This window comes from Cervus canadensis, chromosome 20, assembly GCF_019320065.1.
Source record: "Cervus canadensis isolate Bull #8, Minnesota chromosome 20, ASM1932006v1, whole genome shotgun sequence".
Classification (NCBI taxonomy): domain Eukaryota; kingdom Metazoa; phylum Chordata; class Mammalia; order Artiodactyla; family Cervidae; genus Cervus; species Cervus canadensis.
Window position 1 is genome coordinate 22,004,708 of NC_057405.1, and position 25,377 is coordinate 22,030,084.

Here is a 25,377-nt window from a genome sequence, read left to right on the forward strand (position 1 = left end):
CTGAGCACCGCCCTGTCCATCAGAACAGGAACCAGTTTCCCTCTCATTTCAGTCTCTCCCATCAGGAAGCTTCCATCAGCCTCTTAATCCATCTCCATCAGAGGGCAGACAGATTCAAAACCACAATCACAGAAAAGATACTATACCAAACATAACATTGTGAAATTAAGAAGCCTTAGGTCTCTTAGAATAATGGCAAATGTTCTGGAGCAACTGTTTTTTTTGCAAAGGACGAGACAGCAAACATTTTAGAATCTCTGCCACAATCACCAAACGCCATTGTGTACCACAAAAGCAGCCTTAGCCTCGATGAAGACACATGAGCATGACTATGTTCCAGCAGAACCTGATTTACAAAATCACACAGCAGGCATTTTTTGGCAGCCCTCCGGCAGGGCCACAGTTTGCTGACTCACTTCCACCTCCTCCCAAATACCAGACTTGTTCTGGGCACTTTCCCTTCCTATGTGGTACAATCCAGTAAAACAGCCACAAAGTTTAATCAAGTAGCAAATCAGCATAGCTTTCCCCAGGAATTCCAGGAGTACCCAATTCACCTTTAAAACCAACTGCACCCTGAAATACAGAAATGGTCGTTAGCAGTTTTTTCAAACAATGTACTAACTGCTCAGGTTGTCATAGATGAGTTCCTTTTGCGTGCACCAAAGAGTATACCTTAAGTTCTTTCTTCATATTATTCACAAATTATTAAACTACACTGCTGACAATAAAGCAATAGAAAGTAAGCAGTAATTATCAAAGTGCTAATCAAAACTCAAACCTTCTCCACACAGTCATAAAAAATTTAGCTTTGCTATTTCTTTTACATTTGTCAAAGATAAGGAATGATTCTTTCTCTGTTCCTTCAACTAGTACCTGGAGCTTTCAAATCAAATAAGTTATGAAGATACCTATATTTTTATATTTAGTGTGTCTGACCTTCCACTGCATCCTCCAGGAAAATCCCCGAAGCTGGGTTATTCCATTTGTCTGCTTCCTGCCCTTCCACCTGCCTGGAAAAATTTGCTCAGTGAAGCTGATTTGAACCTTTAATTGCTTAAATGGATCTTTCACAAATTCAGTCTAATAAACTTATCCTTGAGACAGTGGAAACTAATGTAAACTCTTTTAACTTCTCTATCACTAACGCTTAGTAGAGATTAATAAATACATCAGAATTTTATGAGCATATAATACCATTATTACACTGATATTACATGTTGATTTAAGGTACACAAGTAAATGTCAACTTCAAGTTCCTACAGATTAGATGAGATTATATCAGATGCAATAAAATTACAAAAACAAAAAAGAACTTGTCAATTAATCTAATATGTTCAATATTGGATTAGAAAGGATGGAAAACTATTCTTTACTTCCATAATGACATAGACAAAAAGTGAAAACCATAAATATTAAATCCTACTTCTCTGAGGTTATTACTAAGGGGAAAATATTCCTTCTTTAAATATTATGAACATATTTTGATTCAATTATTTATTATTGGTGCAGTGTGTCTTTGGAAGGGGCATGTAAGTAATGTTGGATCAGAAATAAAGGGAAATTCACTAGTAATCTCTGGGTTAACAGACTAGATCACTCAGAGTGGAAACTTTCATAGACTGAGATTAGAAGGTAGGGGTAGTAGAAAAAAATCAATACTCAAGTTTTTCATTATAGAGTCAAGTAAATTAACTTATTTCAGCTTAAATTATTTTGCTTTTTCTCTGAAACTATACCAGCAAAGCAATTATTTCATAAAGCCTATACTTTGGGGGAAATTAACTTGATAGGGAAGATAATAATACAAAAATAAACTGGAAAATCATTCCCCAAATAGACCTCAGATCATACTTCCCCTTAGGTTCAGGAACATTGAAATTGAGCTGATCTTTTATAAAACTCTGAGGGAATTTAAACTCTGAAGTGGGTGAAGGTATTAACAAGGGTCTTAAAAAACTGAGAAAGTAAAGCGGTTGCTAAGTAATTAGGTTGCTAACTATACTTGCTAAGGGAATTAAAAGATTCATAAAATTACAATAATTGAGTCTAAATGAAAGAAAAGCATTAATTATTATTTCATGCAGTGTCATCCAGAGTTTAGTCTCGGAGAGAGGGCATGGTTAGAGCGGTTTGATTAGGTGACCTGACACGAACGCTCATCACAAGTATGTGTTTTATGAGCAGCGGTTGAATCTCAAATCGCCTTTCTCCATGAGAGCGGGTCATCAGTTTTATGAAGAAAAAAGCAGCCGTAAATCAGACTAATGAAGCTTCATAGTGTGGAGGAGAAAATAGGCAGTATAGGTAAACATTAAGTCAAGCCAAAACTTGGGGCATTTTTCCAAATATTTTTTATTCTTCACTAACTAATTGGCAATATCAAACTAAGGCTATGTAAAAGTTTTTTTCTAAAGCTTTTGTTTTTTAAAGGAAAAGTATGGTAGAACATTAGTGAATAATCCAACAGTTCTTTATGATTTAGCTTGCCTAGTTCTTTCTCTACAACCTGACTCTTCACCTTGCCTGGCAAGGGCCCCTGGGCAATGGGGCACAGAATTCACAGGTTCTAGAAACAGCTGAGTTGATGACTTAGTCTTTCTTTGTGGTATATCATTCATTCATTCATTCAACCTATTTTTAGCTACTATTATGTGCTGTTCTATGTATGGTGCTTGCAGAACTCATATTCTAGTGGGGAAATAAACAAAGGCATAATAATAACATGTAACAATAAAAGTGCTAAGAAAATAAAGAACATAGAGGTAGAAGGAAAGGATTCTTTTTACATAGCAATGCCACAAAGACCTTTCTAGTTTAAAGTGATTTATGAGACAGGGCCTAAATGATGTGACGGAAAGAGCCAAGTGAAAATCTAGAAGAACATTCCAGGTATAGGTAGCCTGGTACACTGACCCTGGAACAAACATGAATGGCGGGAGTGTAGGAGCTAATATAGAGACGGTTAGTGGGGCAGGATGGGCTTGACTCATTGCGGAGAACACTGCGGCCCATGGAAAGAGCTTCAGTACTACCTTGAGGGAAACAGGAAGCCACTGGTGGGTTCTGACCCACACAGAACAGGATTTCTTACAGGACCATTCAGAACAGTTGTCTAACTCATAGCGAACTGGCATAAATAAAAGTAAAACTTGCTCTTTATAAAGCATTCACAGATCACAGTAAGGATTCTCAAAACTTAACACCTTTAGGAATGTTGTAATGAGTAGTACATAATTGGGAAAGAGATTTGGGAACTGTGTTCTCAAAACTTGTCTCATTTTATCTCCTTGGGCCAAAAGTAAAGTGCACCAAAAGACTAGTAATATATACCTTATAGTTAATGAGAAAAATTAAATTACAGTTACCTCTGGATGGTTCCTAACCAGCATCATCTAAGCATAACAATGTAAGGAATCTCTTGAAAAACCAGCACACTATATTAAAGAAGGGTCTTGTCAAATAATATTGGGAACAAAATAAACACAGATTTGAATGAATGACTTAAATCATTGATCTTTGGAAGAAATAACTATCATTAAATTATTAATATTTATTATAAGTAGCCATATAATAACAGCTCAAAATTTTTATAACCTAAAACATTTAATCAATTGAAAATTCTAAGGGAATCTTTCACAAAGAGATCTGTTTGCTTTTGATCAAGCCACAAAAGAAACTAAACTCAACGTAAAAGGATTATCCCCACCTCTCTTTCAACGTGTAAGCAATTACACTGCAGATAGGAAAGCAGAGAAAATGTACATTTATTAAGTATCTACTCTGTGCAAGTTCCTACTGGGTATTTCTTTGTCACAATAAGCTGCTGACTCAGCATTATAAAGCACTGGTTTCAAAGCAAGTAACAAGTAGACAGGATTGAATCCCAAATGATTCAGGCTCCAAAGTGATACTCTTGCTAATATACTGCCCCACCAACCTAAATATCCTTTCTTGGTCTTAACAGACCAAAAGGAAAACTTTGAGAATACCATCTGGTTGCCTCAGTAACACTCTACTTCTGATCATTTCACAAATCAACTATTCAATATGCCTAAGAGCAAAAACGACTTCTGATCTTCAAACTATGCAGGCACTAATTTGAGCATCTACTCTAATAATGAAAATTATACACAAGACTCAAACACAGATGGAAAGCCATCTTTATTTACTGCATATTAAAGCTGTAGAATCAGAAAGTACAATAAGAACAGAAATTTACTCAAAATCAAATCCTCAAAAGAAAACAATACACCTGTGTTTATTGGCAACCCACTCCAGTATTCTTGCCTGGAGAATCCTGTGGATGGAGGAGCCTGGTGGGCTGCTGTCCACAGGGTCGCACAGAGTCGGACATGACTGAAGCGACTTAGCATGCATGCATGTTTATTACAAGTGCAAAGAAAGCTGGTAACATTCATGCAATGGTCATCTGAGTTCATAATTGCACAGCAAGGGTGATGCTGGCTTAATTAAATGCTGGTGCCTGTACTGAAACAATAAAGGAAGTATATTATTTAAATATTTGCCTTGTTCTCTAGATTATCAATATATTTTATCCCAGCTGTTTTTGCCTTGCCACTAAAATCTCTTGTCATTATGACTTTTGGGTAGTCTGGATGTTAAAACAAATGTTAATGTTTTTTAAATGTGTCATAAATGGAAAACTTTTTAATACATTATAACTCATACAGTTTTGTATATTTTATATATTTGGGATTTAATGAATGTGCTAATTATCATTTGTATTTCTGTGATATCAGTTGTGACATAATCTCTTTCATTTTTTATCTGAGTCCTCTCTTTTTCCTTTGTGAATTTAGCTAACTATAGGCATGTCAATTTTTTTTTTTTCTCTCTTCAGAAAATCAGCTCTTGGCTTCATTGATTTTCTCGATTGTATTTTTATTCTCTATTCCATTTATTTCTGTTCTAATTTTTATGTGCTTCCTTCTACTAACTTCAACTTCATTCATTTTTCTTTTTCTAGTTTGTTAAGGCAGAAAGTCAGGTTATTTATTTAAGCCTCTTCTTGTTTCTTAAGGCAAGCACCTATCACTATGAACTCCCTTCCTGGAACTGCTTTTGTTGCATCCCACAAGTTTTGGTATGTTATATTTCCAGTTTCATTTGTCTCATGGTACATTATAATTTCTTTTTTTATTTTTTCTTTCATTCATTGATTACTCAGCAGCATGCTGTTTAATCTCAACATCTATGAATTTTCCAGTTTTCTTTGTGTAATTAATTTCAAGTTTCATACCACTGTGGTCAGAAAAATATGCCTGATATAATTTCAATCCTTTTAATTCATTAAGGCTTGTTTCATGGCCTAAAATACAATCTATTCTAGAAAATGTTCCATTTACACTTGAGAAGAATATATTCTATTGCTTTAAGAGGGAATATTCTATGTATATCTCTTAAATTCATCTGGCTCATCTGTCATTTAAGGCTAATGTTTCCTTATTGATTTTCTGTCTGGATGAGCTATCCATTGATGTAGTGGGGCATTAAAATTCCCTACTATTATTGTATTACTGATTATTTCTCCGTTTAGATATGTTAATATTTTCTTAATGTATTTAGCTTTATATATATTAGGTGCATAAATATTTACAAATGTTACATCCTCTTGTTGGACTGACCACTTTATTATATAAAAGTCATCTTTGTCTCTTTTGACATTGTTTAAGGAGTATTTTGTCTGATTAGTATAGCTACCTCAGCTTTCGATTTCCATTTGCATGGGATATCTTTTTCCATCCCTTCACTTTCAGTTTGTGTGTGTATTTATATCTAAAGTGAGTGAACTCTAGGTAGTATTTAGATGGATCCTGTTTTCAAGCTATATTATAAAGCTATAGTAATTAAAACAGTATTCACACTAGTATTCACACTAAATAGACATATAGATCAATGGAACACAATGTTGTTATTGTTTAGTTGCTAAGTCATGTCTACCTCTTTTGTTACCACATGGACTACAGCCTGCCAGATTCCTCTGTCCGTGGGATTTCCCAAGCAAGAATACTGGAGTGGTTGCCATTGCCTTCTCCAAGCGATCTTTCAAACCTGGGAATTGCACCTGCATCTCCTGCATTAGCAGGCAGATTCTCCACCACTGAGCCACCAGGGAAACTCATGGAACAGAATAGCAAATCCCAAAATAAACCCACACATGTATGGTTAATCAATTTATGACAAAGGAGTCAAGAATATACACTGAGGAATGGATAGTCTCTTCAATATATAGTGCTGGCTACTTATAACAGCTAAGACATGGAAGCAACCTAATTGTCCACTGACAGAAGAATGGATAAAGAAGAAGGTCTTACTGTATAGCAAAGGGAAATCTGCTCAATGTTATGTAGCAGCCTGGGTGGATGGAAAGTTTCGGGGCGAATGGATAAATGTATATGCATGGCTGAATCCCTTTGCTGTCCACTTGAAACTACAACAACATTGCTAATCAGTTATACTCAAATACAAAATAAGTTAAAAAAAAAGAAGATGTGCTATGTATACACAATGGACTATTTCTCAGTCATAAAAAAGAATGCAATAATGACATTTTAGAAACAGGGATGGACCAAGAGATTAGGTCCATACTAAGTGAAGTAAGCCAGACGGTGAAAGACAAATATGATATGATATTGCTTATACATGAAATCTGAATGGAAGTACTATTTGCAAATCAGACATCTGGTAAGGTATATATAATTTTATATCCAAAATGCATAAAGAGGCCATACAACTCAACAGGAAAAAAAGCATACAATCCTATTCAAAGTGGGCAGAAAATCTGTATAGATATTTTTCCAAAGAAGGTATACAGAAGGCCAACATCACTAATCATCAGGAAAATGCAAATCAAAACCACAATGAGGTAACATCTCACAACTGCTAGAAAGGCTATTATCAAAAAAGACAAAATATATCAAGTGCTGGTGAGGATGGTCTGGTTGAAGCTTCCTGTGCAACTTTGATGGATCAGTCATTTAGCAGACTTCGGTCTTTTATCTTTTAAAATAAGGAGTCCGTGTAGATTATGTAAATAATTTAAAACCATGGACTTCCAAGTTAAGACATGAAAAGAACTTAAATCTGCTTTACCTTGGAAAATAGTAAGAACATAATCAATTCTTAACCTTAGCAGGAATTAATCTATCTAGTAGTTAGCTAACAAAAGACATGACTCAGAGAGTGGGGAAGAGGACAGTTGCATTCTGAGAAGGATGGGGAGAAGGGAAGGGAAATCTCTAAGCATGAATCCTGGCTAGAATCAGATCCACACCCATCTGGCTGTCACCATCTCCTCCAGCACACTCTCTCCCCAGCTCCCAGACTGTTCCCTTAGGATCCCTGTAACCCTCTACAGGACCTATTACATGTGGCCTTGTAAGGTCTTCTATCTCCCTGCAGATGTAAAAATCCTCACGAACAGGGAACATATCCTATTCTTTCTATTTCCTCTAACATCTAGCACTAGGCCTCATGCAGAGAAGATGTTCAACAAAGGTAAGCTGTTTGAATAGAGTGATGAAAAATCTCCAGTGGAGACCTGTCAGCAAACAGGAGTTTGTCAAGTATTTGAAGAAGAAAATGCTAAACAAAGCTAAACCCCAGCTAAGAAACAGACTTTCTTGCTTCACAATTTTGCTTGTGGTTTACAGGTACATTTTGAAAGTGAAATCGCTCAGTCGTGTCTGACTCTTTGCGACCACATGGACTGTAGCCTACCATGCTCCTCCATCCATGGGATCTTCCAGGCAAGAGTACTGGAGTGGGTTCCCATTTCTTTCTCCAGGCGATCTTCCCAACCCAGGGATTGAACTCAGGTCTCCTGCATTGCAGGCAGACACTGTACCACATGAGCCACCATGGAATAGACCAGCCTAATTAGAAACGCAAAAGCAGATTTACATGCTGATACAGTCTTCCTTATTTCAATAATCAGCACTTAAATATATTCAATAGCTTTTTACAGAAATTCACATTTGTGTGGGACACAGAAAAATCAGATGAAAACAATTTTGAAGTCACTTTTGAACACATCCTCTTTCATCCTGACAGCATTTGGTGGTGTCTTACCTGCTCTCCTTTCTGTCCAGGTGAGCCTGCTTCTCCATGAGCAGAAATCAATTTTGTGTTAACACATATTCTGTCACATCAAACTAAATACATACAGTTTATAAATCAGCTGACAATAGCAAGACAAAGCTTTGCTCTCCTGGGAGCTGATACAGATCCCTCTGCAGGGAGTCTCTTCTCCCCCCACCAAAGGCTCACTACCCACCTCTTGCAAACACCTGCCAGCATCATCTCCTCCTGGAGACCTATCATGGGCTGGGAAGCATGCTCTCCTCCACACCCCCTGCATCTCGTAGAGCCTTTCTCACAGAGCTCACACTGTAGTACTGGTTGCTAGAGGAAATGTAAGGTTCCTCTAAATTTCTAACTCACCCTCCTCCCCACTCCTCCAGCCAGAACGGGAAGTAGTAGCAGGAAGCCCTGAGCCTGAGCACGCGAGAAGTAACAGCACCTCGGACCTCTAGGAGCTAGTAGCTAGCTACTAGTAGTAGCTACTAGTAGTAGCTACTATACTCAGTATCCTTGAGTACTGGTATAGAGGGAAGCTGTCCAGAGGTCACTCAGCCTACTTCGAGGACAGGTCCCATAATGCCATCAACATCCACAAAAGACATTCATGTCCCTCGATGGACCCAGGCTTCCTGACCAGGAAAGGGCAAGCGAAACAAATTCTTTGGGCAATCACAGCCCTTCTGCATTCCCCATACAACTCACAGCAGAGGGGAAGTCTGGGTGGGTATTTGAAGTGGACAGGTGCAGTCTCCACAGCACAGAGATACACTGTGTGGAGCACCGTTGGATGTGTGTTGGAGGGCAGGCACTGTGACTCCCTCAGCTTGTGAACTCCCAAAAGTGAAAGTGAAGTGCTCAGTCGTGTCCGGCTCTCAGTGACCCCATGGACTGTCACCTACCAGCCTCCTCCATCCATGGGATTTTCCAGGCAAGAGTCCTGGAGTGGCTGCCACTTTCTTCTCCAGAATTTCCATGACTGAAGCCTATTCCTGGCATGTGTTTCATCCTGTCGTACAGGTGGTTCCTCCCTTCATTTTCCTTTTCATTCTACTTCCCACCCAGGAAAGAATGTCAGATGGCCTCAGAACTATCCAGAGTGAAATCCAGGGAATCCTAACCCCAAGCCTTTCTCTTTAACCCACCCAGGGACTGAGGGGCCCAGGCACCTGATTCAACGCACACCAGAGGGCAAGCTGCGTTCTGCGCACAGGGCCACACTCACAGGCCGGGCTCACAGTGTGGAGTGGCCTTCCCATGGGCACAGGTGAAGAGCGTACCTTGAGTGGCACGCACTGGCACTGGTCTGTGAGTTCCTGCTTTGCTGGCAAAAATGCAGATATTCTGCTGGCATGAGCAGGTGCTGTTGATGCTGCGGGACCTCCAAAGCCAGGCTGCTCTGGGCACTGAAATCCAGAAAGAGGCTTTAGGATACAGAGTCAATTCCAAACACCATGACATTCCCAGCACTGACTCCCACCAAACTAGGCATGGTTGGGTTTACCTGCAAGACCTTGCTTCTAACAACCAAGGGTTCACACCAGCATGTGAAAGTCCATAACGACTTTGCCCTTTCACTAGCCTCCTACGTTTCTATTACAACGACAACACACTAGAATTGTATTAAAATGCCAGGTCTGGTGAGAAATTCTAAAGTTATTATATGTGACTTTATGACAAGTACAGCAACATCAAATATTTATAAGAACTGAATTGTTACAGTAAAATGTTTTACACAAATAACATTGGTATATCTGTTCTGGAAACAAATTTAGAAAAAAAGAATGTAATTCGAACTTTTAAAACATTGTTTACTTCAACAAGATGATGATAAAGACATGTAAAAGTAAAAAATAAACTCTTTTATGCTCTAAGATGGTATATAGTTACTCAAAATATGTATATCTTATTCCATTCCATTGTTCTATAAAGTTATTAAAATCTTCCCTGTAACAAAGTGATGACTTTTATCACTTCTCCAATGGGTTCATAAGGTGTGGGGTCACATGAAGTAAAATTTGGTTACAAAGCAATGAACTTTTTTTCTATCAAAAAATAAACCCACATGGAGCATTTGAAGAAGATAAATGTTTCCTTTCCCCTCAACATCATTTACAAGAGTCCTTACCCACAGTCTGTAACTCTGAATCTGCATTTTCATGAATTTACAATTTCATATCTCTGAATTTGCAGTTTATGGGGAAGGCTTCACACATTACTTTATATACTTCAAATTATATATGCCTGGGAAAACATTGTCAGGATACAAAATTAAAATATTGTCCGTGGTTATTTATTGTGGTGAGATCACAATTGATATTTATTTCCTTCTTTGAAGTTGGCTATATTTTCCAAATTTTACATAGTAAACATACATTGCTTTTCAAACCAAAAAAATTTGAAAAATTGGTAGTTCTAATGCTTTTGAGCACAGTAAACACTATAAGAAAAATAGCTCCCAGAAAAACTGCAATTAGTTTCCTGTCTTTAACACTAGTTCTATCAAATTTACTGTCTGCAGATTTAATGATTAGCTATTTAGTTATTGACATTAAATTTCCAAGTCTATGAGTCTAAAAATTACATTAGAATGAAATACACAGGATTATCACTAAAACAGTCCATTTATCTCATATGATTTGATACAGTTTTCCAGCCAGGTCCTGCCCTGTGTCCCATGGGTTCAGTTAAGGTAATCAAGATGCAGTTGAAGCTCACAATTTTGTTCTGGATAACTGATTCACTACTTTACATTGGGGACTTTTATGACTTTAAAAACACGTCTCCGGCTTCACTATAAAACGGCCCACACATTCCAAAAAGTGCCAACTGGGAACATAAGATGTACAAGTAGGGACCCCTTTCCTCATAAAACCTCTGGTTTTGATTTCAGTTAATTAGCCCTTCAACATTTTAATAATCTCTTTCATTTATTTTCAGCAAATATTGCTGATTTTCTCCTTTTCTCCTTATTTATTCTTCATTCTCTCTGTCTAGGTCTGTAGTCATGAAACCTGACTGCTTCAGAAAAAGAAAATCTAATTAATAGCAGCAAGGAAATACATTTACAGATTATACTGAATAAATTTCACTTTTGAAATATACTATAAAATATTAATAACAGAAAGGATGTCTGAGTTGAAATTACAGGACAAAATTAGATTTTTAAGCAAGTATATTAAAATTTCCTAAGTTAAAATATTAAAAAAATATATAGTTGATGCCAGAATGATGGCAGATGTACTGTATTAGCTTTCCAAAGCATACATTTCCATTAAATGTAAATGCAGCATGTTCTATTTCCTGTTAAACATGAACAGAATGGTGATATCCCCCATAAATACTTGTGAGCAGGAAAAGAGGTCTTTTATTATTTTTTTCAAGCTTGGAGATGAATTCCTATCTTATTTTCTACTCTTTAAAACTAAATCCTTTTAAAACATGATTTTTTTCATAATGTGTGGGGTCATGTCACTGCTTTTAATTTCAAATTTAATTCCAAATCATACCACTGAATGCATCGCCTATTTCCTTAAACAATTGTCTTGTAATTCAAGTTGGAGCGACTGTTGGTAAAGAATATAATATTTACATACATCAAAACATCATTACATGAAAAATCAGAAAGAGAAAGTAAGGAATCAATACCATTCACCATTGCAACAAAAAGAATAAAATATCTAGAAATAAACCTACCTAAGGAGAAAAAGACCTGTATACAGAAAACTATAAGACACTGATGAAAGAAATCAAAGATGATATTAACATTTGGAGAGATATTCTATGTTCCTGGGTAGGAAGAATCAATATTGTGAAAGTGACTGTACTACCAAATGCAGTCTACATATTCAATGCAATCCCTATCAAATTACCACTGGTATTTTTCATAGAACTAGAACCAAAAATTTCACAATTCAAATGGAAACACAAAGGACCCCAAATAGCCAATGCAGTATTGAGAAAGAAGAATGGAGCTGGAGGAATCAACCTTCCTGGCTTCAGGTTATACTACAAAGCTACAGTCATCAAGACAGTGTGGTACTGACACAGAAACAGAAATATAGACCATGGAACAAGATAGAAAGCCCAGAAATAAACCCATACACTTATGGGTACATTATTTTTGACAAATAGAGCAAGAATATACAATGGGGCAAAGACACCCTCTTTAATAAGTAGTGCTGGGAAAACTGGACAGCTACATAGAAAAGAATGAAATTAGATCACTACTTAACACCATACACAAAGAGAAACTCAAAATAGATTATAAAGACCTAAATGTAGGACCAGAAACTATTAAACTCATAGAGGATAACATAGGCAGAACACTAGATAACATAAATCAAAGCAAGATCTTCTATGACTCACCTCCTAGAGTAGTGAACATAAAAACAAAAATAAACAAGTGGGACCTAATTAAACTTAAAAGCTTTTGCACAGCAAAGGAAACTACACATAAGGTGAAAAGACAATCCTCAGAATGGGAGAAAATAATAGCAAATGAAACAACTGATAAAGAATTCATTTCCACAATATACAAGCAGCTCAGACAACTCAATACCAGAAAAGCAAACAACCCAATCAAAAAGTGGTAAAGGGACCTGAAGAGATGTTTCTCCAAAGAAGACATACAGATGGCTAACAAGAACATGAAAAGATGCTCACCATCACTCAATATCAGGGAAATGCAAATCAAAACTACAATGAGATATCACCTCACACTAGTCAGAACGGCCATGATCAAAATGTCTACAAACAATAAACGCTGGAGGGGATGTGGAGAAAAGGGAACACACTTGCATTGCTGGTGGGAATGTAAACTGATACAGCCACTATGAAAGATGGTATGGAGACTCCTTACAAAACTAGGAATAAAACCACCATATGACCCAGCAATCCCACTCCTAGGAAATAAAAACTGAAAAAGACACAGGTACCCTGATGCTCACTGCAGCACTATTTACAATAGCTAGAACATGGAAGCAACCTAGATGTCCATCAACAGATGAATGGATAAAGAAGCTGTGGTGCTTTAGTATTCAGTGAAATACTACTCAGCCATTAAAGGGAACACATTTGAATCTGTTCTAGCGCCTATTATACACAGTGAAGTAAGTCAGAAAGAGAAATATAGATATCATATACTGACACATATATTATGAAATCTGAAGAGATGGCACTGATGAATTCATGTTTAGGGCAGCAATGGAGAAACAGGCAGAGTACAGACTTATGGACATGGTGGGAGGAGAGGAGGGAGAAGGGGAAATGTATAGAGAGTAACATAGAAATTTACAATACTACATGTAAAATAGATAGCCAATGGGAATTGGCTGTGTGACTCAGGGAACTCAAATGGGGCTCTGCAACAGGTTGAAGGGTGGAATGGGGAGGGAGATGGGAGGGAGATCTGGGAGGGAGGGGACATGGGTATACCTATGGCTGATTCTTGTTGATGTATGACAGAAAACTACAAAATTCTGTAAAGCAATTATCCTTCAATTAAAAAAAAATTTAAAAGAAAATGAACCAATAATAAAAAAACATTATATTACTTTTCAATCAAGGAAAATTAGTTTTAAGAGCCCTCACATAAAAGCTTAACTAATGAAAGAAACTTTTTTGAAGAAGTCACATCTTCAATATTTAAATGTGTGGCTCCAGGAAGTCTAGGTATTTCAAGTCTGTAGATTGGCATTCTAAATTATCTTTTCAGATATTTATAGAAAGATATTTGGCTGGCTTTCATTGCAATGAGAGCCATGAACTAGATTAGAGATACAATTTATTAAACCAAGTTACATAAGCAAAATATACAATTTTTAGAGATTTAGCTATGCTTTGAGTCAGTTGGTCACATTATTACTCTACTACCCAAAGTGAGTGATAAAAGTTTAAAATATTTTTGATTACTAAATTATTAATAAAATTTTATTTTCAATGGTTAAAGTGTAAAACTTCTGGGAAATCTGACACAAAGAATAATATTTTCACATTTTGCTTTTACTTTTTATATGTTCTTTCTGTTAAAGACTTCTTAGAATTAATCCATTTCAAACTACGGTCAAGAAGTCAAGAAACAATGTTTTGACCCCTTTTACAAACAAAGCACTAGGAATCATAAAAGAAGCGCACAAAAGTATAATCCCATCAATGAATTTAAAAGGTAGTTGAATAAATTAAAAACAAATACAACTATAATGATATAAGGTGCACAAATGGCCATTGCAAGAAGAGATACCTAAAGTACTGAACTGATTACTTTTTTAATGAAAGGTTAGTACAAGAAAGCAATAGTTGTAGAGTTAGGTGGAAGATATTAAGAATTAGAGGCTAAGTAACTGAATTTATAACATTGTGAACAGACAGTGACCAAAGGCTTGGAGACAGAGATGAGTAGAGGGCAGGGAATGCGCCTTATTGAGGTTAGCTAGCCTTGTTCCTTAGCACAATGCCCAAAAGATCAATGCTTTTGAGTAACAGATGTTCAGTGGAAGAATGTAAATGAATCTACAAAGCAGTGATTTGGAGACTTATTCTGGTTATCCTGGGGATGGGAAAGGCTGATGGCATGATAATACAAAAGTCTAGGCACCAAGTAAAGGCAGAAATAGGAGCAGGGAAGATGCAGTGGAAAAAATCTCTCACAAAGGAAAACTGCCCAGAACGGGTGGCAGGCTAGGAGAGAGAAGTGATCACAGATGTCAAATCCCTACAACTGGAAAGTGATGATCCTTCCATCAGAACATGTCAGAACATAGTTTAGGAATAAAGGCACGGATGGATTCTCTTTTACTCATGTTGAGTCCAAAGTAAGACCATATCATTCCTGAAGTTCGGGATAAAACACTGGGATTAAAATGGTGGCAAGAAATGATGGGAAGGCCTCGAGAGGGGTCTCTGGCTTGGAACTGTTTGCTCAACTGGTTTCAACAGCACACATTCTGGGCTGCTCTACACGTGACTCTACAGCCTAGGCAACTGACCTTCTATGGTCTTCACACACCAGAAAAGGAACTTACCTTAATGTCTGATATCTCACAACATGTTTCTTGGGCTATGAAGTTCCAGTTACAGTAGATTTGAAGTTGGTGAAGTTCAATCTATTAAAAAATTAGTAATAAGACATATCATTAATGTTGTTTGAAAATCACATTTGGGCATTTAAGAATGATGTTAACTGGAAAGAAAAAAATAAGTTAATACAAATAAATCACTGGCAGATATTTTGGGTTTTATTTCATTTAGGAGTCATGATTTTATGGACCATTTCAGAAACAGCAATGGACCTAGCTGTTGAGACAGATATATATGTAAAGAAAATCACATAATAAGAGCAATTGCAAATCTTTGCTCTTCAAACCATGAAAAAAAGAAGTATTTAATTAGAGATAATACACTACAATAAAGTATGCTCACAAAATAAGGAATATTTCAAAGTAAAAAAATCCTGGAGGAAAAGTGAAGTAAAAGGTATGAGCTCATGATGGAAAAGGCTTTATCTGTAGTTCCAGACCTCTAACTTGAGGGACTAAAACAGATGCTCACTTCCCAAGGTGGGGAAAAAAATGGTATTTAGTTTTATCTATTTTTCATGGATTCTGTTTAATACCTATGGATTTTATGTTATATGGCATACTGCTGGCCAAGACTCACAATCTTTTTGCAAAAATAATTGATTCTTCTCTTTGCTCAGCAAATTCACATTTGTTGGCATTTGGATATGAAATTAAAAGTAGTTTCAGGAAAGTACAATCATTCCTGTAAAGGCAAGGTCAAATAACCACATCAGAGAAAGCAAACGGTACAGAATATTGACAAAATTTCAATATGACAGATGGGCAGAGGCACTGTTTTAAATTAGTCTATGGTTGCAAATTTAATAATTTATTAATAACCACATGATGATTTGATATATAATATAGGCCATAAACAACCTCTTCCCCCTGCCTTCTCACCCCCCTCCCCATCTTTCTCTTTCTCTCTCTCCTCTTTTCTTCCCCCTCTTTCTCTATATCTTAATGTAACAGAGGTAGAATATGTATTTCTTTGAGATCATCATTTTCTACAGTGAGACCCAACTGTAATAACAGTTAATTCTATGATAACAGAAAGCAAATATCTGTGGTTATCTTGGAATCTCTACCCCAACACCAAAAAAGCAAGAAAGGAGGAAAAAAGCTGTAACTATTCTCTACATTGAAATGAACAGAATCATTTCAGCTCATAGAAAGCATTAAGAATGCCAGACGTCTTTCGGATTCATGAGCAGCTTAAGATTTGCAGCCAATGCAAAATTCTGATGAAATGAAAAATGAAACGTAATGATTTCTTCTCTATAACCTTTTCCAAGGTTACTGAAGTAAGCTTTTACTTATAAAGTTTAAATACACGGTCTTACATAGTCTAATGAAACATCAGGCAGTAACATACCCATTATATAGAATGAAGAATGAGGAGACTCCCATTAACATTTTCCTTAACTAAAACTAATTTATCATCAACACTGTTACCTGAATGGTCAATAAACACTGAAATTCTATTATATGTCATCCACTGTTCTAGGGCCTTCATATGAAGTATTTTACTTAACTGAAGATAAATGACCAATTTTTTATGAATTAGAACCTAATAAAGTACCTATGACACTGAAACTACAATCAGCCTAGTTTAATTATGCTTTTTTAATTCATTAGTTACTTTAGAATCTTTCATTGACACAGTGCTTTAGAATAAGAATACACTGACTCTGTCACAAAGAATTTGTTTTAAAAAATACTTTTATCAGTTTTGTCACCTATTTCTCTACACAAAAGCACATGGGTAGTACACGTGCAATAAAATGCAATCACTAAAAGTTTTTTCAATAAATTACATTCTGAAAAAATGAAACATTTTCACATTACAACAGATCTTATAAATCACAGGGTTTGTATGGAGATGATAAAAACGTTTAGTTCACTTACAGTTTTAGTAGGATTTAGAATCTTTGAAAAATAAAATATATTTTACTTGCCTAACTTAAATAGTGAATATCTCTTTTAAAAGCTCCATCATTGTGATAATGGCTTAATATTATTTTTAAGTGAACTAAGATTCCACATTAAACCATAAAACCATTGTAAAACTACAATGTTCACAGTGTCTTTTTATCAGGACACACAACGATATTCTTTAGTCTCAGACTGTTCCCTTGAGTAAGAAGTTAATGAAACACAGGACACAACACTCAACCTCCAGAGCAGAGCTCTGAGCCAGAACCCACTCTTGCAATAACTTGTTCCTCTCGCATTGCTGCCTCTCCTTCAAAGGCTAGGCACTTATATCCTAGTCCTAAAGCTCTTTGGTTCCCGCAGTTCCCCACTTTGCCCTCACTAGCCATGCGGGAAATCAGATTCCACTCAACAGCAGTGCTCCAGCAAGAGCAACCATCACTCCCTACTACTGTCCTCAGAACTCCCTGAGGATCACTTCCTGTCTGTCTATGCTCCCCCCACTGCTGGAAGTCACAACTCAGGCTTAGCTGCTGAGACCCACTTCCCCTCTGACTTTGGAGAGAACTTTCTGAAAGGTCTGCCTAGGACTGTTGCCATTCAGCTCAGTTCAGTCGCTCAGTCATGTCCGACTCTTTGTGACCCCACGAACCGCAGCACGCCAGGCCTCCCTGTCCATCACAAACTCCCGCAGTCCACCCAAACCCATGTCCAACGAGTCAGTGATGCCATCCAACCATCTCATCCTCTGTCATCCCCTTCTCCTCCTGCCCTCAATCTTTCCCAGCATCAGGGTCTTTTCAAATGAGTCAGCTCTTTGCATCAAGTGGCCAAAGTATTGGAGTTTCAGCTTCAGCATCAGTCCTTCCAATGAACACCCAGGACTTATCTCCTTTAGGATGGACTGGTTGGGTCTCCTTGCAGTCCAAGGGACTCTCAAGGGTCTTCTCCAATACCACAGGTCAAAAGCATCATTTCTTCAGCACTCAGCTTTCTTCACAGTCCAACTCTCACATCCATACATGACCACTGGAAAAACCACAGCCTTGACTAGACTGACCATTGTTGACAAAGTAATGTCTCTGCTTTTTAATATGCTGTCTAGGTTGGTCATAACTATCCTTCCAAGGAGTAAGCGTCTTTTAATTTCATGGCTGCAATCACCATCTGCAGTGATTCTGGAGCCCAGAAAGATAAAGTCAGCTACTGTTTCCACTGTTTCCCCATCTATTTGCCATGAAGTGATGGGACTGGATGCCGTGATCTTAGTTTTCTGAATGTTGAATTTTAAGCCAACTTTTTGACTCTTCTCTTTCACTTTCATCAAGAGGCTTTTTAGTTCTTCTTCACTTTCTGCCATAAGGGTGGTGTCATCTGCATATCTGAGGTTATTGATATTTCTCCTGGCAATCTTGATTCCAGCTTGTGCTTCTTCCAGCCCAGCGTTTCTTATGATGTACTCTGCATATAAGTTAAATAACCAGAGTGACAGTAAACAGCCTCGACGTACTCCTTTTCCTGTTTGGAACAGGTCTGTTGTTCCATGTCCAGTTCTAACTATTGCTTCCTGACCTGCATACAGGTTTCTCAAGAGGCAGGTCAGGTGGTCTGGTATCCCCATCTCCTTCAGAATTTTCCACAATTTACTGTGGTCCACACAGTCAAAGGCTTTGGCATAGTCAATAAAGCAGAAATAGATGTTTTTCTGGAACTCTCTTGCTTTTTTGATGATCCAGCAGATTTGGCAATTTGATCTCTGGTTCCTCTGCCTTTTCTAAAACCAGCTTGAACATCTGGAAGTTCACGATTCACATATTGCTGAAGCCTGACTTGGAGAATTTTGATCATTACTTTACTAATGTGTGAGATGAGTGCAATTGTGCAGTAGTTTGAGCATTCTTTGGGATTGCCTTTCTTTGGGGTTGGAATGAAAGCTGACCTTTTCCAGTCCTGTGGCCACTGCTGAGTTTTCCAAATTTGCTGACATACTGAGCGAAGCAGTTTCACAGCATCATCTTTCAGGATTTGAAACAGCTCAACTGGAATTCCATCACCTCCGCTAGCTTTGTTCGTAGTGATGCTTTCTAAGGCCCACTTGACTTCACATTCCAGGATGTCTGGCTCTAGGTGAGTGTGAGTGATCACACCATCGTGATTATCTGGGTCGTGAAGATCTTTAGTTCTTCTGTGTATTCTTGCCACCTTTTCTTTATATCTTCTGCTTCTGTTAGGTCCATACCTTTTCTGTCCTTTATTGAGCCTATCTTTAAATGATATGTTCCCTTGGTATCTCTAATTTTCTTGAATCGATCTCTAGTCTTTCCCATTCTATTGTTTTCCTCTATTTCTTTGCATTGATCGCTGAGGAAGGCTTTCTTATCTCTCCTTGCTATTCTCTGGAACTCTGCATTCAAATGGGTATATCTTCCCTTTTCTCCTTTGCTTTTCACTTCTTTTCACAGCTATTTGTAAGACCTCCTCAGATAGCCATTTTGCTTGTTTGCATTTCTTTTTCTTGGCGATGGTCTTGATTCCTTTCTCTTGTATAATGTCACGAACCTCTGTCCATAGTTGATCAGGCAATCTGTCTACCAGATCTGGTCCCTTAAATCTATTTCTTACTTCCACTGTATAGTCTGAAGGGATTTGATTTAGGTCATACCTGAATGGTCTAGTGGTTTTCCCCACTTTCTTCAATTTGACTCTGAATTTGGCAATAAGGAGTTCATGATCTGAGCCACAGTCAGCTCTCGGTCTTGTTTTTGCTGACTGTGTAGAGCTTCTCCACCTTTGGCATAATCAATCTGATTTCGGTGCTGACCATAACAGTCAATTAATACTGTGATTACTACTGGCAGCCACCATTTACTGACAATAGGCTTATTCCATCTTTACTGATACAGACTTAGTCTTTAAGACCTTGAGAGAGGAGTAGTAGGCTTTATTGTTCTTGTTGTTGCTTTTCAGTCTTTTATGACCAGGATTGAACGGCATATGTTGTGCTGTGCTGTGCTTAGTCGCTCAGTCGTGTCTGACTCCTTGGACCCCGTGCACTGTAGCTCACCAGCTCCTCTGTCCATGGTAATTCTCCAGGCAAGAATACTGGAGTGGGTTGCCATGCCCTCCTCCAGGGAATCTTCCCAACCCCGGGATCAAATCCAGGTATCCTGCTTTGCAGGTGAATTCTTTACCATCTGAGCCACCAGGGAAGCCCACCCAATGGTATGTCAGGCCCTAAATAAATAAATGAATATACAAAGAACTGACCATACACTATGCATTATGGCAATACTCCATGAAATTATGAGTCTACCAATATTACTTTATAACTGAGGATACCGAGACTTCGAAAAAATAATAGGAACAAGATAAATTACCAGGTCATAAAAGCTAAGTGGATGAGCTATGATTTAAAACCCGATCTTTCTGATCCCCAAGCAAGCTCACTCTCTCTGATGCTAAGATGTCTTATCTCCAAAACTGGTCTCTGCTCTAGCCTATTTTAATAATCATCAGTGAACCCTAGTTAAGTCATTCTCACTGATTTGTTCATTGTCTCTGAGAGAAGACAGTTTAAAAATAATATTTTATTGGTGATATATATATGTAATATCCGTCTATATACCTGTCATCTATCTCTGATGCCTTCCACAGGAACCTTTAAAAATAATATGCTAGCCAAACACGTACTTGCACAGAATCAAACTTTTGAAATAAAACCTAACTGTGAAGTGCTTTGTGTTAACAATTCCTATTGGTGGTCTGCACTCAGATTATTTGTATGGTTTTCCCATCATTCCACCCATAAGAACATGTGAAGTCATCAAATTTAGATATATCCCGCCTTTTAAAGATAGTGGCTGTGTTTCAATCCAACAGAACTCTGAAAAACTATTATAAACTAATGAAAAATAGTCTGCAATACAAACACTTGTGAATCTGAGGATGAATAAATAGCCTATTATTCTTGAATGAAAACTTCAGATAATCTGGAACCATTTAACTTCATCTTTCTCCAGTCTTTCTATTCAAAACATATGAACTTAGATCAAACTTATGTGTATGTATGCATTAGTCGCTCAGTCATGTTTGACTCTTTGCGACCCCATGGACCGTAGCCTACCAGGCTCCTCTGTCCATGGAATTCTCCAGACAAGAATACTGGAATGGGTTGCCATTCCCTTCTTCAGAGGATCTTCCCAACCCAGGGATCGAGTGCAGGTCTCCTGCATGGCAGGCAGATTCTTTACCATCTGAAGTACCTGGGAAGCCCAGATCATGCTTAGTTTTGTATAATAGTTTCAATTTTTACTAAAATTTAATTTTAATAGCTTATTTTTAAGGCATTACCTAGTTCTTTCAAATTCACAGGCTAGAGAAAAATAAGTGAAAACAGATAGAAAGTAATATATGTGAAAATATGACTGGAAATACATAGCTATGCTTCACACATCTGATAGCAAATTAAGCAGTGCTGAGAAAGAAATATCTTACATAGCTGCTAAAGGCAAAAAGGTTTTAATAAGACATTTTCTTTAAATTTATAAATGTTACTAGTTCACAACTCACATCCACAGGTTTGCCATCTGAAGCTCGGGCAGCAATAACAGTCCTTCCACGGAAGTCCATGGTACTCTTTGCATCAGTAGGACGGCTTGCAACTAAGTTACAATCCACATAGAGTGAAATGGCCTGGGATTGTATACCAAAGCCAAGTTTATGCCACTGACGATCAAATAAAGAACGGAGTTCTTGATTTTTAAAAATGTAGTTCAACACATCTCCCTCGGCAGCTTGGAACATCAATTCCACCACCTTCCTTCCACCGTCAACTATTACAGAAAGCTGCAAAAATGCAAATGATCTTTAAATGTTTGAAATTAAGTTTTAAAAATTATTAAAGATACAAATAAAAACTCAAGTTGCATGTTAGTAGAACTGGGGCACTCAGTAAAATGTTCTAAATGACATTTGTGTCCATCAGGTTTCTTAACATCAAAGAACAGTAAACATCCAGCTACAAAAAGTATTTAAATATGTGGTATTTGGTGAGTGTAGTATGCTCCTTTTGTGAAAGGACATCTTGGAGTATATATGCATATGTGTGTGTGTGTGTATGTGTGTGTGTGTGTGTGTGTGTATAAAAAACTCTGTATAAGTAATTCAAGAATTAATGTCACTAATTCAAAAAGAATAAGAGATGATCACTTCCCTTAGCATGGAAACTGAGATCAACCTCTTTAACCTTTGATGATTTGCATGGTGCAGAGAAAATACATTTTCAGAGAGTGCATATTCTTCCTATTCAAGTCATATTTCCATCATAAAATTGTGACTATAATAACAGATATAAAAGATCATTAAAAACATTTTTTAAATTAAAAAAAATTTATTTATTTATTTTAATTGGAGGCTAATTACTTTACTATATTGTGGTGGTTTTTGCCATACACTGACATGAATCTGCCACAGGTGTACGTGTGTTCCCCATCTCGAACCCCCCTCCGACCTCCCTCCCCATCCCATCCCTCCGGGTCATCCCAGTGCACCAGTCCTGAGCATCTTGTCTCATGCATCGAGCCTGGGCTGGCGATCTGTTTCACTTATGGTAATAAAAACATTTTGATGGATATGTACAAAAATAAACACAGATAGACGATGCCCATCAGTAACTGTGATGTTCACCTTCACTCCCTGGAGTACCTGCTCCCTTCCTTTCTGATCAACCTCTCTCACAAATATTCCTAGATCCCTGCTCTCCTCATGGCCATCTGGGGGAGCTGTCTTTTCCACACTCCCACAGTTTTTACCCAACTCCAAACTGTCCTTGGCCACCATTACCCTGCGATCATGCTCCAGTGTGGCATCCCCAGACCTTAGGCTCCCTGAATCAAGCTTTGCCAATTTCTTATTTTGTCACCAACTAGCATCTAGCATGTGTTCAATTATTTTCTATTGATGGAATCAATATTTATATCTCATTCCCTAATTCATTAGGGATTTCAGATGAAACAATTAACAGCTTTTAAATATATAATAGGAGATATCAGAAATGATAGGAGATGAAGATGTTGTTAGTGAGATACACTTGGTGTCAATGAAGCAGTTATAAAGGAAGGGCAGTCAGTTTGAGTGTCTTCAGACAAAACAGGAATCCAGAAAAAACAAAACAAAACTCAATCTTGTCTCACCCACCAAGCTCTCCAATTACGTATCTCAGTGAGAGCCCCCTAACTCTAAGAATACTTGCATTTTCTGTGGATGATTCCTCTAAAAGAATATTCCTATATGAGGTCTGCTCCCAAATTTATGCCCCCAGTTTCGAGAGGCAACACTCATCAGCATACCTCTCTGGTTCCGTCCTTACCTGTGGCATATTACGCTGGTTTAAAACCTGCCACAGGAACCACCGTTCCTTCTTCCCGCTCCTTCGCACCCGAAACATGGCAGCTATGGCAAACTCCTCAGGAAGGCCTTTGGGAAATATCTTACTGTAGGAGGAAAACAAAGAACCATTGTGTGGAAACTGAAGGAGGCAAGAACAGAGTATGTCAGTATGAAGGTTTCTGCAACTCAGTATCTCAGCTGTATTTTCTCAATGAATTTATAACTCATTACAGACATCTACCTAATGAATATGGAAGCAGTCACACCTACAGTTACCTATGGAATTTTTATCCTGTTCTTTCCCTTTTTATAAATTTCCTGATAAGTGTTGCTAAAGCTTGAGGTGTGTAAAAGCAAGTAACTTTCAGACTATTGTACTATGGGGTGATATTCCTTTACTCAACAAGATATTCCCATAGAGTCTTAGAATTCACTGCAGTCTTGCAAACAGTAGACACTTATAAAGAAAATAAACAATACCTCCTGGTTTTATTAGTAGAGAGAAGTACAGGGCATTTTAAAGAGCACTATTAACAATTACATGTATATTATTCCAAAGAAGTTTTACCATGTTAAACTCTTGCAAAATAAATTCCTAATTCTGATTTCCTAGTAGGTATCAATTTAAGACTGAAATTAAATATCATAAAGGCATTTTAGCTCTTTTTTCATTCTTACAGAAAATAAAAATATGCAAATTCTTCCTAAGTAGCAGAGAGAAGCCTAAAGTCAGTCCAAGTATGCTTTTGCCTCAATCTTGTTTCAAAATACTGGTCTCACTGGATCTATGAAGAAACTTAAGGGAAAAAATTCACAGTGAACACACATCATATTTAAACTTTCATTTGAAAACATGGAGAAATACATTCCTTCATGTTGACTTTTAAACTTATCCACATTGTATATAAACACTCTGCAAGGCAGGAATCTTGCTTTTCTTTTAAAAAATCATGAGTAGCAGATACAAACTCTCTTGAGGCTAACACAGCCAGAGATTGTTTATATAAATAAAATATCATATATTGAGATAGGAACTACTAACTGGGACTTCCCTGGTGGCTCAGACAGTAAAGAATGTGCCTTCAGTGCAGGAGACCTAGGTTTGATCCCTGAGTCAGGAAGATCCCCTGGAGAAGGGAATGTCAACCCACTCCAGTATTCTTGCCTGGAGAATTCCATGGACAGAAGACCCTGGTGGGCTATGGTCCACGGGGTTGCAAAGAGTTAGACACTGGGAATATCACACCAAGCTCCACTGAAACTGACAACCAAACTCATGGAAAATTCTGAAACTTTGGTTTTACATTTTGTGTTAGAGACAAAGTCACATGTAGTAAGGAAATCAGGAAAAAATATGAAAAAGCTATGCTAGCTTAAAGTTCTTACTTGGTTAAATACATGTACACACACATATTATGCATATATGTATATGTTCATACATGTACACAAGCAGACCTCAAGAATATTGCAGGTTTAGTTCCAGATTACTGGAATGAAGTGAATATCACAGTAAAGTGAGTCACACAAATTTTCTGGTTGCCTGCTGTATGTAAAAGTTGTATTTACACAATACTGTATTATATCTATATCTGACATTATATCTAAAACGTACATAAAATGTTATTGCTAAGAAAAAATGTTAGCCATCATCCGACAACACACATGTCACAAACCTTCAATATGGAAAAAAAGAAAAATCAGCAACATCTGTGAAGCGGAGGAAAGTGAGGCACAATAAAAGGAGGTTGGTCTGTATATAGGCAGATACAGATATAAACTCTAGTTTTACCTTCTTCACTAATCTGCTTACCCCCAGTCTGGAGGCTATCTGACTCTCTTGTCTGGCTGGATGATGAATGAGGAAGTAACCCAGGGTCTCATTTTCATCGCTCGC

General features: G+C 37.4%; 1 protein-coding gene across 1 annotated transcript in view; it reads right to left on the reverse strand.

The window, feature by feature from the left end:
- The window catches only part of COL19A1 (collagen type XIX alpha 1 chain), a 417,733-nt gene that overhangs the window by 322,147 nt on the left and 70,209 nt on the right, over positions 1-25,377 (reverse strand). Inside the window, exons 5-8 of the mRNA XM_043439611.1 lie at positions 23,464-23,587; positions 21,666-21,941; positions 15,126-15,206; positions 9,384-9,509 (exon numbers count right to left, since the gene is read on the reverse strand). Of these exons, the coding sequence (XP_043295546.1) occupies positions 9,384-9,509; positions 15,126-15,206; positions 21,666-21,941; positions 23,464-23,587 (607 nt within the window). The remainder of the gene's footprint in view (positions 1-9,383; positions 9,510-15,125; positions 15,207-21,665; positions 21,942-23,463; positions 23,588-25,377) is intronic.